The sequence below is a fragment of the Diceros bicornis genome, chromosome 26 (assembly GCF_020826845.1).
Source record: "Diceros bicornis minor isolate mBicDic1 chromosome 26, mDicBic1.mat.cur, whole genome shotgun sequence".
Taxonomy (NCBI): Eukaryota; Metazoa; Chordata; class Mammalia; order Perissodactyla; family Rhinocerotidae; genus Diceros; species Diceros bicornis.
Genome location: NC_080765.1, coordinates 12,320,113 through 12,337,001, shown reverse-complemented (window position 1 = coordinate 12,337,001; position 16,889 = coordinate 12,320,113). Strand labels below are relative to the sequence as shown.

The following is a 16,889-nucleotide window of genomic DNA, read 5'->3' as shown; positions in this document are numbered from 1 at the left end:
AGAGACCCCACAGCACAAGGGGGCCAAGCTGGGGCCAGACGGATGTCCAGTCGTAGTTTAACAGGGTCTGAGACTGCCCATCCTCACCCGGTTGCACTGACACCATGAAGAGGTGAAGGGCGTCTATCCTAGAGCCACTCCTGGCAGACCCCGCTCTGACCACCCAGACAGCAGCTCCCAGACAGTGGCTCCCAGAGCTCCCTCCTTGTCTACCCGCCTCCCAGAACAGTGCCTGTGTCTCCTGCTCAGGCCCTCCTGCAGGGACCCCACGTGCAGCATGGATCCCAACATTTCCCTGCGTCCTAAGTCCCCCTGTCTGCTTCCCACCCCCATATTCAACTTAATTAAATGGGGACTCTGCCGAGTCACGCTCCTACTCAGAAATCTCTAATAACTGCCCAAAACCTGGCAAAAAAAGATAGCCAAACTCCTCACAGTATTCAAGGCCATCCCAAGACTCAAGTCCAGTGCCTGGAGGGGCTAACCCACCGGGCCTGGCTTCAGCCCAGGCGTCCACATCCATACCAAGCTCTCCAGGTGATTCCAAGACTGGGGCATACTCACACTACAAGTCTGCGACTCACGCCTGTTATACGAGACAGGTACCCACTTAAGCGGAGCACAAGTCGCTGGAGGTAAAGGCCTGCCCCAAGTGCCTAATGAGGCCAGCAAAGGTGAGGGGCAGGAGCTGAGGTTTCTAAGGTGCCCCTGGAAGTGGCCCAGACACAACCAGCCACAAAGCCCATGAAGGAAAACCTTCCCTTTACAGGAGGCCCTCACCAAGGGGGCCACAGGAGACAGGGCAACGAGGCCGTCCCACCTGCCTCTCTAGAAGGCAGCCACTGGCTGCTCAGAAGGGACACCGTCACCACCACTCTGCAGTCTGTAAGGCAGTTGTGAAGCACACGGTGATGTTGCTCTCCACAAGCACAGCGAAGGAAGGTAGTGCACCCCCTTTCCAACAACCAGAAAGCTGGCCCAGAGCCGTGCAGAGACTTGAAAATGGCACGTTCGCTGGTGGGAGAATGAGGCAAGACCCTAGTCTCTGCTACACTGTCTGTTTCCCCACCACAAAGGCATGCCCCTCCTCTCCTGCCCGACCCCAAGATGGCCGTGGGCACAGGCATCCCCTGCCTCTGTCAGCCCTCGGGACCACCCCTCCTCTCCCTCATCCAGGGCCTGGTCACGAAGGGCAGGCTGAGTGAGCACCCCAGAACTCCACCTGGGCAGAGGCCCAACCCCGTCTGGCAGTCAGCCTGCGAAAGTCCGCTTACCCGCATGCCAGCCATGCTCAGGGGAGGGCCCTCAAGCGTGGAAGTGGGATCAAAAGAGCTCAAGGAGCTTTCCAGCCTGGCCAGAGACAGAGCTGGCTGGCCTGACAAACACCAACTGCTTTGTGGCATGCACTGGGTGCTCCAACAGTCCAGCAGCCAGACCGATCAGGCACCAGTGGGCCTCTGATCTCATGCACAAGAAGGAAGTCACGGAGGCTCTCTTCTGACAGGAATCTCCCTGGAAGCAGGAGGGAAGCTTTCCAGTGAGTTAATAAGTCCAGAGAACAGGAGGAAGCACAAAACATTTAGTTCCCGCTGGGGCCAGCCCTACGTGAGTCTGGGTTCTGCAAGTGGAGTTTCAGATGAAACAGCAGCCTCGTCTGTCCTCTGTGACTCAGGGAGGCGAAAGGAAAATGAAGACAGACAACTGGAGTCAATAATGCCAATCGGAACAGTCACTGGTTCCAGAACCAGCAGTGGGACGGACAGTGTAATGACAGGACAGCTCTTTAAAGAAGGTTCTCAATCTTGGCCCAGTTTCCAAGAGCAGCAGGAAAGACAACCAAGAAGCTACAGTCTTAGAATCACATGAGCAGATAAAACAAAAGGCTCTTAAACACCACAGGCCTCGTGCCCCAGGCTCCAAGGACTAATCCAGAATGACCAGTCTTCCACCGTCTCCCCCAGGCTGGAGCAACCAGGCAACGACAAAGCTGCTGGGGCATAGTCGGTCTGCAAGGGGTCCCAGGGGTCCCAGCTGAGGGGCAGGCAGTAGCAGAGCAACGCTCGAGAAAGACGGGCAGCGGCAGAACAGACGGGATGGGTAGCAGGGGGCAGGGGCAAGATGCCCGCCCTGCCTGCCCTGCCCAGAGACAGCAGCCCCGCCTGCTGCCCCACTCTGCATCCTGCCACTCCTCACTGGCAGTAGCTCAACACAGATGAGGTGAGGAGGCTGCTGCAGGGGCCAGACTGGGGCAACAATCCTCCGTTTATGGTGTTTTCTGTTTTCACCACTAAAAATTCAGTTCATCTCCACTCCTTACAACCACCTAAAAGGAATGACTTCCCCCAAAAGCAATTATTTCCTCAGTATATAAAAAAAAGAGTCCTTTAACAAAGTTAAACAATGCAGGGCAATTAAATACCTGGCACCACTTGGCTGCGAATGCTCCGACCTTAAACGAAGATGTCATTGCGACTTCGGCAGGGAGAGTCACTGAGTTCCGTTTCCCACTCACTGTGAATGTACCTCATTACACCTGAGCAGCATCCAGCAGAAGCTTCCCCAGCAGCCGCTGATAGGGCTCTGATGGAGGGAACTGGGGAGGCAGGGTGCCATCGTGTGCAGGAGAAGATGGGGACACTGAGAGGCACCGGCGCCTCCGCCTACCTGATGCTCAAGCCCGTGGTCTGGTCCAGTCTCTCCCAGCTCTGCAGCTTCGCCAGCAGCCTCTGAAAAGACATGGATGTAGAAACTTAGAGCACCACGCCCCATCGCCTCCTGTCTGAGGACCCCATGACACTCCGGTTGTCCTTCACACCAAATCACTACCTACCATCTCTCACCCACCACGTGCACATCGATCCCCAGACCGGTATCCTCACACGAAACTGACAGTGATGATGAGGACAGTAAGCCTCTCTGATCCTTTAGAGGAGCCTGCACTTATCTCTGAGCTGAAATGCAGAAATGCTCCAAGTCTGCTCCAAAGCAGACAGGTTACTTCCCAGTTGCTGAAGCTACACTGCACACTTAATGCCTCATTCGTTCCTGCTCCCATAAATCCTGTGAGAATGCCAGCAGGCTAAAAGGAATGTAGGTGGGGGAGCAAACAGTCTCACGGATGGTCCTGCAGGAGTCTGTGCCCAGAGAGCAGACGCTGGGCCCTGAACCACAAGAACCCACTGCCTCCCCTCATTTTTCAGGTGCTCTTGAGGACACCGGGCCCCAGGGCAGGCGGACTCAGCAGCCTAGAGCCAAATTCCCCCATCCGACATAGCCAACTAAGACCCGTGGCCCCGGATAGGAGGAAGCCAGCTCTGAAAAACGGAGAAGGTGGTAACACCCCCACCTGGCACTGCCCACAGGCTTGCCCTTGTACCTCACAGCTGCTCCACGCTGACCCACATCCCCTAGAGCCCTTTGAGTCTCATCCCCTTCCAGAATGTAAGCAATGTGAGGGAAGGGACCACGTGCCTTTGGCCTTCCGTCCCCTCTGCCCAGAGCCAAGTGCAGTGCTGTGAACACCTTCATTCAGTCACTCAAATATCTCCCGAGCCCATTATGTGCCAGACACTTGCTTGGTTAACAACTTCATCACTACAGCCGATGCTGTTACTCATTACAAAGATGAACAAACCGAGAGGTTAAGTAACTTGCCCAGGGTCATACAGTCAGGAAGCATCCACAGCAGGATTTAAAACTAGGCAGTGTGATTCCAGAGCCAAAATCTTAACCAGTGTCAAAATAAACTACATCCACAGAAAAAACTGCTCAGCTCCAGAGTTGTCTTTCCAGGCTAAGTTCCTACAGAAGCCGGCATCCGAGAGTGGAACTCTGCTCTCGCCCTGTGACATCTCAGGCTGGCAGTGAACCTAACGGGTGGCGCAGCTGACAGCACTGAAGACAGTGGAGTAACTTCTAGTCTCCTACTAGACTGTGGAAACGATCAGGAAGTGGTGACAGTTTACACCAGGCAAACCAGAGAGGTGAGGTGAAACAGTGCAGAAGGACAGAAAGACTCTGGGCCAGGAGCCAGGAGGCCTAAGTTCTTCTGGTCCCACCTTGCGTGCACTAGGTAAGACAGAGAGCTTCTCTGAATCTCAGTCTCCTCATCCGCCCAGAAGAGGACTGTGCGATGCTTTCAGCACTGACGTCCTATGACCATCTCTACAACAGCGTCCCTCGAAAGGCTACCTGCCGAGTCTCAACAGCAGACATCGGGGGAAGAAACATAGCACAGGTGCCCCTTCACGTCTGGGTGGTAACATTTGTTCAGGTACCACATGCCATCTCCTCTCTCTGACGCACCATCTCTATCAGTTTTCCTATTGCTATTGAGTGGCTTAGAACCACAAATTCACTATCTTACAGCTCCACAGGTCAGAAGTCCGACCACCCGGGTCGCAATGGGCTAAGATCAACGTGGCGGCAGGGCTGCGGTCATTCTGGAGACTCTGAGGGAAGAATCTGTTCCCTTTTCCAGCCTCTAGAGGTGCCCACATTCCCAGGCTCGCAATCCCTTCCTCCGTCTTCAACGCCACCAGCAGCAGCGGGTCAAGCCCTCCTCATAATGTCGTTCTGACCTCCTCCACCGCCTCTTGCTCCTGTGAGGACCTGTGCTCACGCTGGCTGACCCAGATAACCCAGGGGCATCTCCCTGCCACCAGCCAGCTGACCAGCACCCTCACTTACCCTCTGCCATGTAAGACAGCAGATTCACAGTTCTGGGGATCAGGACATGGCCATCTCGGGAGGCCACTATTCTGCCCACCACACCAGCACAGCGGCTTCCGTATCTTAGGTGACCAGCCAGAACACTGGACTGAAACATCCAGGGTCTAGACACACAGAGGACATCCCACAGGGAACAGCTAACTGGGTCAGGCCCTCACCTCCTTCTCCAGCTCCAGGTCAACCAGGTTCTCCTGCATCTTCTCCTGACGCCCCAGCCTCCGCCGCAGACCCTCCAGTTCCTCCCTGAGCAGCCCGTTGGAGTCTCGCATCTCCCTGGCAGGACCAGAAATAGTCACTCAAACAGCCACACATCCCGAGGCAAGTCCAGGAGCCCCAGGAGCACAGACACAGCCCCCAGGGGGCTGCACACCCACGGTTCTGAGCCCTAACCCAGGAAGGCTCCAGTCCCACGGCCCACACCCGCCTCACCGCAGGTAGACGTTCTCCTCCCTCAGCTGCTTCAGCTCCCTCTCCATCTTGGGCACCCGCACCAGCTCAGACTTCATGTTCTTCACAATCACAGCATCCTGCTCCTGCAGGGACAGCTTCTGCTCCAAATCCTAATTGAGGCCAGGGACAAAGAGGAGAAAGTGACAGATACCACAAAGTTCTCTGATACAAGCCAAACTGTCCCAGGTCCTCAGCGACCTCCATGGCCCTGCCCCCTCCTCTGGGAAGACTGCCCTGGCTGCACCAGGTGTGCCTCTGTGCTTGAACTCAGTATACGCTTCTAGGGAAGCCCCCCACAGTGGACCGCAGGCTGGCGTCACACCACTGCACTGTGCTGCCCTCAGAGGCAGGAAACTAGTGCACATCTGGTGCAAAGACAGTCAGCAGAGGCTCCCTGAATAGACGGGTCGGTAAATATCCCACTCCTCCCGTGCTAAGTCTGTTTCTTTCACTCTAGCAACACACATGTAATGACTGAATCTTTTCCATAGTGAAGACAGCCTTTCCTTTACAATCTCTAGTCCCCTTAGGACACAATGGAGACAGCTGGCATCCATTAGTGACAAGTCAAAGAACAGGTTAAGAGTATGAGACTGGAACCAAATCAGTCAGTCATTTGACAAACACTAATGGGGCCCATCTCTGTGCCAGGTACTGCATCAAGTAGCAGGAAAAGGGTGATGCAGAAGACAGATGAGGTCTCTGCAGGGAAGAGCCTAGAGTCTGGTGGGAAAACAGACATCAGGCCATGCAGGCAAATACTGAGAAGAGGGCCAAGGGCTGAAGACGGGAGGATGAGGGGCAGAGCAGACATAATGGGGGTGTGTCAAGTGGGGCTTGGGGAAAGGGGGACAGGGAAGCACTGTAGCCACAGAGAACAGCATGTGAAAGACCAGAAGCAAGAGGGAGCAGGGAGATGTCTGAGACCTGACAAGGCGAGCACAGCTGGAGAGGGAAGCAGACAAGACGGAGCCGGGAGGGCAAGAAGGAGCCCCCGGATCATACAGGCAGGGGCCCAGAGTTGAGATATTACTCTACAGGCAATGGGCAGCCATGCCAGGGACCTGGAGTCACCGTCCTCCTGGCAGCATTCCTCCACAGTGAAGTCAGGCCAACCCGCTTTGAGAGCCAGCTTAGTCCACACTAGCTATACAGTGTGGGGCAGGTGTTTCGACCTCGCGAAGCTAGCATACCACCTTCACAGCACTCATCAGTGCTCGAAGCCATCATATGTTGACTTTTCCTTTGTGTATTTGCTGTCCATCTTCATCCACTAGAATGCGAGCTCCCTGGGAGCAGAAACTGTCTCTTACTCACAGCAGCATCCCCAGCCCTCGACAATCAATCAGCGTAAACGGCTACAGCGGGCACAGGCAGCTGAGTGTCCCCAGAGGCCACTCAGCACACCCCCAGCTCAGAAACAACTAGGTGGGCAGGAGGGCTGAGCCCACCACTGGGATGTCTCCCTGACTCAGGCCAGGGACTGACCCGGAGTAGCTCACCTTAATCCTCTGCTCCTGGTCTGCCCTCATCTCCTGGCTGGCCTGGAGTTCCTGAATCTTCTGATTCGCTTCCTGCCATTTTCTATGAAGAGAAAGGTACATCATGTGCAGAAACAGGTATGTGGTGAGACCAACGATTCCCTCATCCTAAAAGCTCTTCAGTGTCGACACATGCACACACACACACCCCTGTACACTCCCTGCAGGGACACCCCAGGATACCAGACTGTAGTCCCTGCCAGTGGCTCCGTGGCCTCAGTTGCCTCACGGGAACAGGGCAGGCAAGTCCAGAATACCTGCAAGGTCCTTTACAGCCTTGGTGCCCAATAGCTCTCCTCCCTCCCAAGAGCTGCTCACAACTGCAGCTTCCACTGGCCCTGGTACAGCCACAGCCAAGAACACACTCACAACTGACCCCCAACTCCACCAAGTGGCCGGAACTCTCCTAAGACAACAGCTACTACGGTAAAGTCCAAATTCTTAGGGAGAGTATTCAGTCTTCTGCCCTCATCTCCAGGCAAGTTTTTTCACACTTCGGTGCCCTTGCTCAGAATGTTCCTCTACCTAAAATGCCCTTTCCCAACCACATCCCACCCGCCCCAGGGGATGTCCTACACAGCCTTTAAAATCTAGCTCAAACAGAGTATCTTCACCAGAAGCTCTCTCTGAGCAGGAGTCCCACCCCCTGCGGAGGGAAGAAATGACCGCTCCCTCTTCTTGTGCTCAGAACATTTCAATCACTGCTCTGTTCTGGCACTTATCATCCTGGTTTCAGAGGCCCCGGCCTCTGTCGCCCCAGTGTCTGTCCCCCAGACAGTCTGTGGACTGGGAGGAGAGCATCTGAAGGGACACGTGCAGATTCTCAGAGCTTCAGTGCACACAACGTTCGTGAACACTGGGTGCCCAGACCAGAGGGCACAGGATGACAAACCTGGGACTTCCTATTTGTGGCTTCCACATGGTTAACAACTGGACATCCAACAACTGGACATCCAGCTTAGCACACAGCCCTTCAGGCTGACTAAATCCAGGGCGACAGGGGGGCAGGCTCCCCTGGCAAAGGGGCCCTGCCCACTCCACACTCACTCACTTGTGCTGCAAGTCCAGCTGCTCCTTCAGCTCCTGCTTCTCCGACTCCAGGCTCTTCACCTGCATCTCCTGGTTCATCACACTCCACTGCAATTCGGAGATCCTCCCCTTGAGTGCACTGATGGTCTGAAAGCAGAGAAGGGCAGACAAGAGCTGCTCACTGAGGCTCCTGATGCACAAACGCAAGTGAGCATCTCATACAGAAACGGACGGGACAAACACCCTCACAAGAGCCTGTCCCCTCCCAAGGACAGGACAGAGCCATCTTCTCCTGCAGAACACATGACCGGGGCAGACCAGACACCACCCTTCAACCCAACCTCAGAGCACACCAGCCCGAGCCCTGCCTTGCATTTCCCACAAGCCAACAGGAAGACACTGGGTCACAGTGACAGGTGGTCTCAGGAGCAAGACCTGCTGCTGGCCAAGACAGGCCTGGCCTCACACTTGGGCCTCCATACCCATGCCCCCATGACGTCCCTTCCCACAAAGCGTCTACACGTGCCCCATGTCCTGTCACCTTGGACCCTCACCAGTCCTGGCATGCTCTGCATAGTTCTCCCTCCACACCCTGTTCTCATCTGTCAGCCTGGAATTCCTTCTCTAACCCCCCACATGCCACCATTCCAGCAACTTACCAAAGACACTACCTATGCCCCACAGCCAAGTACCTGCCAAGAAGTTGGAAATGAGGGATTAAGGCTGTCCTCAGAATGACGCTACAAGAGCCACACAGAATGGAGAGGAGTTGCAAGAACGCTGTGGAGACTGAGGCGCTCCCAGGCCACAAGTGGTCAGAAAGGGAAGCAGAGGCCTGGGGAGGCCGCCCCTGAACAGAGCCCAAAGGACAGCAAGCCCAGGGGACATTCGGGGGCAGAACAGCCACCCTTAGCTCGGACTGCACCCTCACCAGGCAACTTTCTGGTGACCGCACTACCCTTGTGGCTTCCCCAGAGGAAGAGAGCATGACAGTCAAGCCAACAAGAAAACCCACACCTCTCAGGAGCGTCACTGTAAGTTAAGCGGAAACGTGGCCACACAGCCTCTGAGAGCTGAGGAGAGCCAAGGATGAGAACCAGACCTGCAGACTCAGTATAGTACACAACACCTGGCAGTCCCTGGGGGGCTGCCTCTGCAAACAGGGCCACGGCACTCGTTCACCTGGCCACGAGAATCTGCACCAACCCAGGACCTGTTTAAATGCATCAGCACTGTCTGCCCACATGCCCCCAGGGAGGCTAACACGGTGCGTCTGAGTCCCGCACTGTCGATCTACACGGTTTATTACAACAGTGAGTATCAATGTGGGAATCAAAAAAGAATGAAGGCACTGAAAACGTCTTTAACAATGAACATCTCCTTTGAGAAGTCTTCCTGAATTCAATAAACACACACTGGGCACCAGGCTGTGCTGGCCACAGGGGTCAGACAGCCAACCCTATGGAGGACAAAGCTATGGGGAAGCCAGGTCATCAACAAGACAACTTCATAGTGACAAGCGTACGAACCAGGGCACTGTGATAAGAGAACGCAGTTGGGTGGGGGGTGTTACAACCTTAGACTGAGTGACCATTCGGGGTCCTCTGCCCAACTGGCATGACCTTTCCCAGGTTGGCTCCATTCAGCATCCAGCTGTGACTTCTGTGGAAGTGTCTCCCTATCTTGCTCCTCAGTGGACAGTGTGCAAGACTTGCCCTCCCCCACGAGTCCCCATGCCCCCACCAGAACACAGCACAGGGAAGCACACCAAGGACGAGCAGGGACTTGTCTTCAGGCCGATCACAGCTCCTCTCCTGCCAACATCCACATCAGAAGACAGATGTAGGAACAACCTTAACATGCTCTCCAGCGTTGCCAAGGCAAAAATAACCTGGAGCCTGCTTCCAAAGATCTATCAAGTGGAGAAAACCAGGCAGAGACAGAATACCAATGATCCCACACCCTCGACTCCTCCCTTGGCAGCATTTCATCTTTTTCCTTGCAGCTCCTGTGATCTCGAGCAGCACAGCAAAGGGACAGGAAAGGTCAGAAGAGTCCAATTTCCCTCAGCATCAATGTTTGGGCTCTGTTTCTAAAATTTATACAACCTTGGTAGAAACAGTAAGGACTACAGTTGGTATATGCTCTGGTTTCAAAGATACTCTCAGATGCTAACAGACCTTGCTAATAATCAAAGAAATGCAAATCCAGAGGCACCTAATTACATCTTCTGAAGAAAAAAACCACAAGTATTTCCAGAAAATATCACCATCCACGACAGGTAAGACTACAGGGAAACTCGAATGCTCAACAACGCTGTTAGCACAACACGGCACCTCGTGGCAAGCCATAGAGCGAGCTACAACTGGTGATCTTATGACCCACTCCTAGGCACTTGTCCAAATAAAATAATTCAACAGAGGCAAAAAGGCTACATACGTGAAGCTAGCTGCCACATATATACGCACGTACATTAGCATGTGTGTATAAAAAACAAAATATTTAGAAATGATAAAATACAGATTAGTCAACTATTAAAAATCATAATTACAAAGACTAAAAAAGTGCTCAACTTATTAACTGAAAACCATAGAATGGAAAATTAATATTTTTACTATGATTACAAGTATGTAAAAAATGAAGGCACCCGTGTGGGAAGGAGAATTATGAAATGAAAATATCAGGGAGCTACAGGGGGAGTCTGGAGTGCATTCACTCTTCTCACTGGAAAAATGGCTAGGGGAGAGAGTGCGGCCCCTGCAGGGCCCCTCACCTCGCCAGCTTCCGCCAGGCCGTCCTCCTTCTCCCGCAGCTTCTTGCCGGCCGCATCCAGGCTCTGCTTACACAGCCTGTTGCGCTCTAGCTGCTCCTTCATCTTTTCCTCCACCTCGGCCTCCCGCTCCTGAAGCTGCCGAATGCGTGTCAGGAGCTCCTGGTTGCGGTCCACCTCACGCTGCCAAGAGGGGAGGAAGTGGTGAGAGTGGGTCAGAGCAGGGACACCCCACTCCACTCCTCCCTCAGGACAGGACTGAGACCCAGAGAAGAGCCACCGAGGAGCCAGGAGCAGACCCAGGGCAAGAGCCAGGACCCCATCCAACGCAAGTGCTCCAGCCACGGCAGCAGACGCGTAAGAGGCCAGGCCCCTCTGGGAGGGCACTCGGCATGCATCACCCCCCACTGTCATTAACTGGCTGCTCACAGTGACCATCTGCAGGGAGGAGATGGAGCATGGAAACCTCGAACTCAGACTCGACCTTGGAAAGCAGCCTCAGAGCTTGGCAGCACCAGCAGCTTTCATTTAACTGCACTCAGGCTACCGTTACAATGACCCGGCACCCCCTCAATGAGCAGACGACTGGGCAGGGACAGGCGGCGTGGACATGAGTCTGCAGACAGGAACAGCTGACCCGGGCCCCAATCTGCCGTGAGGGCACATTATCTCCCGCAAATCTTCACAGCCACCCTGTACTCATACCCTCGGGGGCTGTGTGGCTCGTGCTGGTAAGGAAGGCACAGAACTAAGACTCCCCTCTCTGATGATCTCTGGGGGTCTTAAGGTTCAACTGTCAGCCACTGAGGAGGTTACCCTCAGCCCGAGAGGCAAAGGGACCACCAACTGGGAGCCAGAATCCCAGGAGCAAAGGTAGTGAGAGCTGGTTACATGGGGCCTAACACTGCACACCTCTGACCTCTCATCAGGAGGCAGAGTGGAGAAGCTCCCTCCAAGGACCACAAGGTACTTTCAAGGCCCACCTTACTCAGAGTATATGCTTACACCTGGACCCGCCAGCCCAGCACCAAGGAGGGGCTTAATAAAAGCAGAGACAGGGTCTCGGCCTCCTCGAGGGAAGCTGATCCAAGACTCAAAGGAACTCAGGGGGATGAGGAGCCGCAAATACAGCCTCCAAACAGCCAAGGGACCCTTCTGCAAGGCAGGAGCTAGGGTGCCTTGGCTGTGCAGGGACCTGGTAGGCACATCCCAGGCCAGGATGTGGCACCTCTACTTGGGCTGCCAGTCCCAAGTGCACATGGGGCAGTCCAGGCAGGTCCCAAGACCTCAGACACCAAAGTCTCACCATCTAATAGGTATTTCCAGGTGGGAGGGCTGAGATTCCCACTCACCTGTCCTCCCCATCCACTGCCAAACTGGCAGGCCCTGAAAAACCACTGCAGACGCCCAAGATTCAAAGGAACAATTTAAAATCCACTGGCTCAGATGGTTCCGGGGTCGCCTTCAGCTGTGTCTGTGGGCAGGGAAGGAAAGGCCTCTCAGAGGGAGGCCCCAGTTCAGCGAGGGCCCCAGGATTAGGTTTGGTCAGCCCTGCACCCTTGCATTTCCCCAAGAAAGACTTTCAGGGACCCTACAACAATCCCTCCCTCATTCAAATGTTTTCTGAGCACCTGTAAGGAGCCAGCACCCACTGGAGATCCAGGGCAGTCAGGACAGGCCCTGTCCTCAAGGACTCATGACCCAGAGAGACTCCAATAGCCCCACATCCCGTGCCTTCTACCTGAGAGCCAGGGAAGCACACCAACACCGCACTCCTACAGTCTGATGGCCCTGGTGCCACCTGCCCAGCCTAATAAGGGCACTTCAATACTTACGAGATTCCCATGGCCTCTCCCTCCCCCTTCCCACCAGTTCCCGCAGGACTGACCCTCCTAGGATGACGCAGAACATCAGCATCAGCGAAAGCCCTACCTCGCAGAAAAACACCACTTAGAGCAGCCCCAAGGCCAATGCCAAACCAGCGCTACCCCACCCACAGACCATGTCTCTGAGCTACTGAGCCACACTACACACCACAGCCGGGAGTCTGCATATTAGGTCCGAATACATCCAATTAGCATCACACCCTGGAAGACATCAGCTATCTTTATAGGGACTAGGATAGCATGCGAATACACCACATAAGGCAAGAATGAGGCCAGACATCCATCCTTGGGGAATGCAGAGAGGCCAGAGACTTTCTGGTCCAACGCTCTGCCTGAATCTTGGCAGTATTTCCACAACCCATCAGCACTTATTGAAAAACCCTGGCAAAGTGCTGTTAATCAAAACACAGGGCGCGAGGGATTTATGCACCAAGTAAAAACCTAGCACCTTCTCTGGGTAATAGGGGGGCACACTTTCCCAGCCTGCCCTGGGTAAGCCAGGGGCAATAGGAAGCAGCCCTGAGATTGGGGCTCTTTGCTCTGAGGCCCGATAACCCATGTGAGCAAGACCCAGCCTGGATCTGAGACCCTTACACAACCCAGTGACTTTCTAAGCCTGTCACTCTCATGCCACCTGGTATTTCTGCCAGATCTGCATCCCAATTCTTCCAGAGGGAGGGGGAAACCAGGAGACCCAGCAGAGAAGAATGCCTACCAGCACCTCACCGGGTAGACACGGCAGGGCAGCTGTCCCTTCACTGGTGTCCCCTGCATAGTGCCCTCCTCGAGGATGTAGAGCACAGTTGATATCTATGGCCTAATAAGGAAGGCCCTGGCAACACAGAGGTAGAGCGCCTGGACTCCCAGCTAGAGAGGCTCTTATTTCGTACGGTCTGGCAGGTATCGTGCACAACCCCCTTGCTCCAGGGGCTGGCCGGCCTGAACCCACCTCGTAGCTCCTGGCACTGGTGCTGGCCACTCGCTCCAACTCCACTCTAGCCCTCTTGTGACTCAGCTCCATCTGCATCTTCTCTCGCTCCATCTGGATGAGATGCGACTTCGAACGGATCTGCTCTGCCCGTTCCTCCAACTGACCAGGTCACACCCAAAGGAAAGAGAGAATCCTTAGTAGCTGCATCAAACAGACGAGTGGCTCATTTATCACTCACTGAGCTCGCAATAAGGCTCTGTGCTCAGCCTTAGGGAAGAAGGAAGAACACTGGGTCTCTAGTTGGGAAATAGGTGCAGGGAGGCAGCAAAGAGAAGGAAAGGAATGAGAAACGGAAGGCATGCTTTAAGATGACAGTGTGTAGGCTTGTTACAGAAAAGACGGTATATTAGTTTCCTACTGCTGTGTAACAAATTACCATGAACTTAGCAGCACATAATACCCGTATATTAGCTGTCAGTTCTCTGGGTCAGAAGGCACACAGGGCCGCGTTCTCTGATCAGGGTCTAACAGGCTACAACAACAGTCAGCCAGGCTGCGTTCTCATCTGGAACTCAGGATCCTCGTCCAAGCTCACGTGGCTATAGGCCTGAGGTCCCATTTCCTTGCTGCCTGTTAGCCCAGGGCTGCTGTCAGCTCCTAGAAGCCACCCGTATTCCTTGCCATGTGGCCCTCTCCCATCCAATGCCAATAAGGGAGAATCTCCATGCGGAAGCCCTCTCTCACTCTGCTCTGCATCTAACTTCTGTCTGATCTCTCTACCCAGATTCAAAAGGTTCACCTGATTAGGTCAGCTCACACAGGTACTCTCCCTATCTTAAGGTCGACTGATTTGAGATCTTAATTATATCTGCAAAATCCCATTGCCACAACACCTAGTCAGCGTTTGATTAAGTGGGAGAAAGTGCGGTCCACCAGGGGTGGGGAATTTGGGGGCCATTTAGAAGCCAGCCTCCCACAGAGGGTAGGTAAATAAAGGCGAGTTCAAGCCTTGAAGGGCCTCAGAAGACACGCCAAACAGTTTCCCAGAATCACTGATTGTAAGGGTCTCTTCTCCACGTGGGCTAGAGGCTGGCCACTCCAAGAACGGCCTGCAGTCCAGCAGCACAGCATCTCCCGGGCACTCAAAGAAATGCAAACTCTCGGGCTGCATCCCAGAGATATCGAATCAGAATCTTCCTTTTAAACATATTCTCAGAGGACTCACATGCACATTAAAGTTCGGGAAGCATGGGCTAAAGCATGTGGCTCTCAATTCAATCAAGGAGACCTGTCAGTGTCTAGAGACACTGGTGACTCTCACAAGAGGGGGTGGTAGTATGCATTTGCTACTGGCATCTACTGGGTAGAGACCAGGGACGCCGCTAACCTTCCTACAAGGCACAGCCAAGTCCTGCAAAACAAAGACTTACCCAGCCCAAAATGTCAACAGTGCCGAGGGTGAGCAATCCTGGGCCAAAGAAAAGGCATCCTCTCCACCTCCCCCCAACTCTTTGGGGGCCCAAGTCCACCCTTTTTGACCCCTCTGATATTTTCTCATTTCAATCCCCACCTCTTGACATTTGGGGGTTCCTAACTCTACCTATCAAACTCACTAGCCTTCCTAGTCTCACTGTGTCTGCAGCCAGGGCCCAGCCTCTCCAAAGCACGGCGGGACCCCAGTTCCGGGGGCACCACTGCACAGGGACCAGGAGTTCTAGAAACATGGGTCCATGGGCCATATCTTGCTGGAACATTGACTGTATCTGAAGGAAAATAACTGAAACATTATTGTTATATTTAAGCCAACACTGATGTGTAACAGAGCAGACTATAAACACTTTCAAACGGAAACAGGAACTTTAATTAAAAAGGGGGGGTGCGGGGCCGGCCCGGTGGCATAGTGGTTAAGTTCATGTGCTCAGCTTCAGCGGCCCAGGGTTTGCAGGTTCAAATCCTGGGCATGGACCGATACACCGCTCACCAAGCCATGCTGCAACAACATCCCCCATACAAAACAAAGGAAGATTGGCACAGACGTTAGCTTAGAGCCAATCTTCCTCAGCAAAAAGAGAAAGATTGGCAACAGATGTTAGCTCAGGGCCAATCCTCCTCAGCAAAAAAAAAAAAAAAAAAATGGAGGGGGGAGGGGACTGGCAAGTAAGACATACTGATCTCTCCTCCAGGCTCCCCAGACCTGTCGGGTCTCAGTTCCCTCACTGCCATTTGGTGGAGGCATGGTAGGAAAGAGGGCACCCCTGACTGAAGTCTTGGGACAGGACAGGGCCAAGTTCAGGGCCAGAGGCAGATCTTGTAGCCACATGACTCTAACAGCTTGCTCTGACTACACCACTCATTTACTGATCCCCCAACTGGGGAAGCCTGAACAGCACTGAGTGAAAACTGGGGACCTCTGGAATTCTAGATTCTACAGCTCTGACAGACAGGCAATTCTAACACTTTCTTAGACCAAAGTTGCCAACTTCTTATTTTGCCAGTGAGTAAGGATCAAAAAAACTACAATCTATTATCATCTTTATTTCAAAAAATGTGTTTTAACACCAAAGACAAATATAAAAGACCTAATTTCAGAATAAAGAACAATCCTTGCCAAAAAAGGGCAGTGAGCAAGTCAGCCCACCAACAAGCATACGGTAAATCAATCACTCAGCAAATGAAGGCACACAAACATACCGCGTGTGTTTTCCCAAATGCTGCATGTGCCTCCTCAGGGCTCCTGGAGCGACAGGAAACCCTTTGCTCGTCTGACCCAGGATGTTATCACGGAACGGCTCCAGCAGCACATACAGGGTTGACAGGAAGGAGGAATCCAAGCAGAGAAGCCAGGGACTGCCTGATGCAGCCGTCTATGCAGAGAGGCCGGGGCCTGAGCAAGGCTGCAGACACCACATCCCCCTTCCTGTGTGGCCCCAGTGATCCCTGCCCCACTGGCACTGACCCCACAACTCTTTGGAACCTGAAGTCCTTCAGGAGACCTGACCTCCTTACAATGTGTCTTCAGTGAGCACTGCCAAGAACTTGGAATAAAGTGAAATAAGACTAGAATCAGAGTAAAACTGTAAAAATCACCCCATGACAGACTGAAGCAAAAATCTGCAAATGGCCCCCCATAGTCTGAGACCATTACACACCCGATCCGTCACCCACTGCCCTGGCTTTCCAGCTAGGCTGACCACGAGCCTGTGTTTACAACATAGCCTTCCCAGGTACTCCACTTCAAGGAAGCCAGCAGCTGGCTGGAGAATGCTGGTGGTCATGCTCCCAGGCAGTCTGGGGTTTTTCCATCAATGAAATGAATAAACTGGCTTTATCACCCTATCATTAGTGTCTGTGAGCTCACTGGTGTGAGCACTGCTGAGTACCAGACCCACTCTGGGGTGCTGATTAATCAGGCTGGAAGCCAGGACAGTTCAGGGCCAGACCGTGGCCTCCAGCTATCTTCCCAAAACTGTGAATGCCCACGTTGGAGACCTGGGAGACGGCCAGCTGGCCTCTAGGCTGCAGAAACACTGATCTGCCTCAACTCAATGGAA

General features: G+C 53.7%; 1 protein-coding gene across 2 annotated transcripts in view; it reads right to left on the bottom strand.

The window, feature by feature from the left end:
• The window catches only part of MAD1L1 (mitotic arrest deficient 1 like 1), a 454,569-nt gene that overhangs the window by 435,871 nt on the left and 1,809 nt on the right, over positions 1-16,889 (bottom strand). For both annotated transcript variants that reach the window (XM_058569410.1, XM_058569409.1), the window contains exons 3-9: positions 13,357-13,497; positions 10,525-10,704; positions 7,774-7,898; positions 6,684-6,765; positions 5,161-5,291; positions 4,890-5,004; positions 2,665-2,726 (exon numbers count right to left, since the gene is read on the bottom strand). In XM_058569410.1, the coding sequence (XP_058425393.1) occupies positions 2,665-2,726; positions 4,890-5,004; positions 5,161-5,291; positions 6,684-6,765; positions 7,774-7,898; positions 10,525-10,704; positions 13,357-13,497 (836 nt within the window). The remainder of the gene's footprint in view (positions 1-2,664; positions 2,727-4,889; positions 5,005-5,160; positions 5,292-6,683; positions 6,766-7,773; positions 7,899-10,524; positions 10,705-13,356; positions 13,498-16,889) is intronic.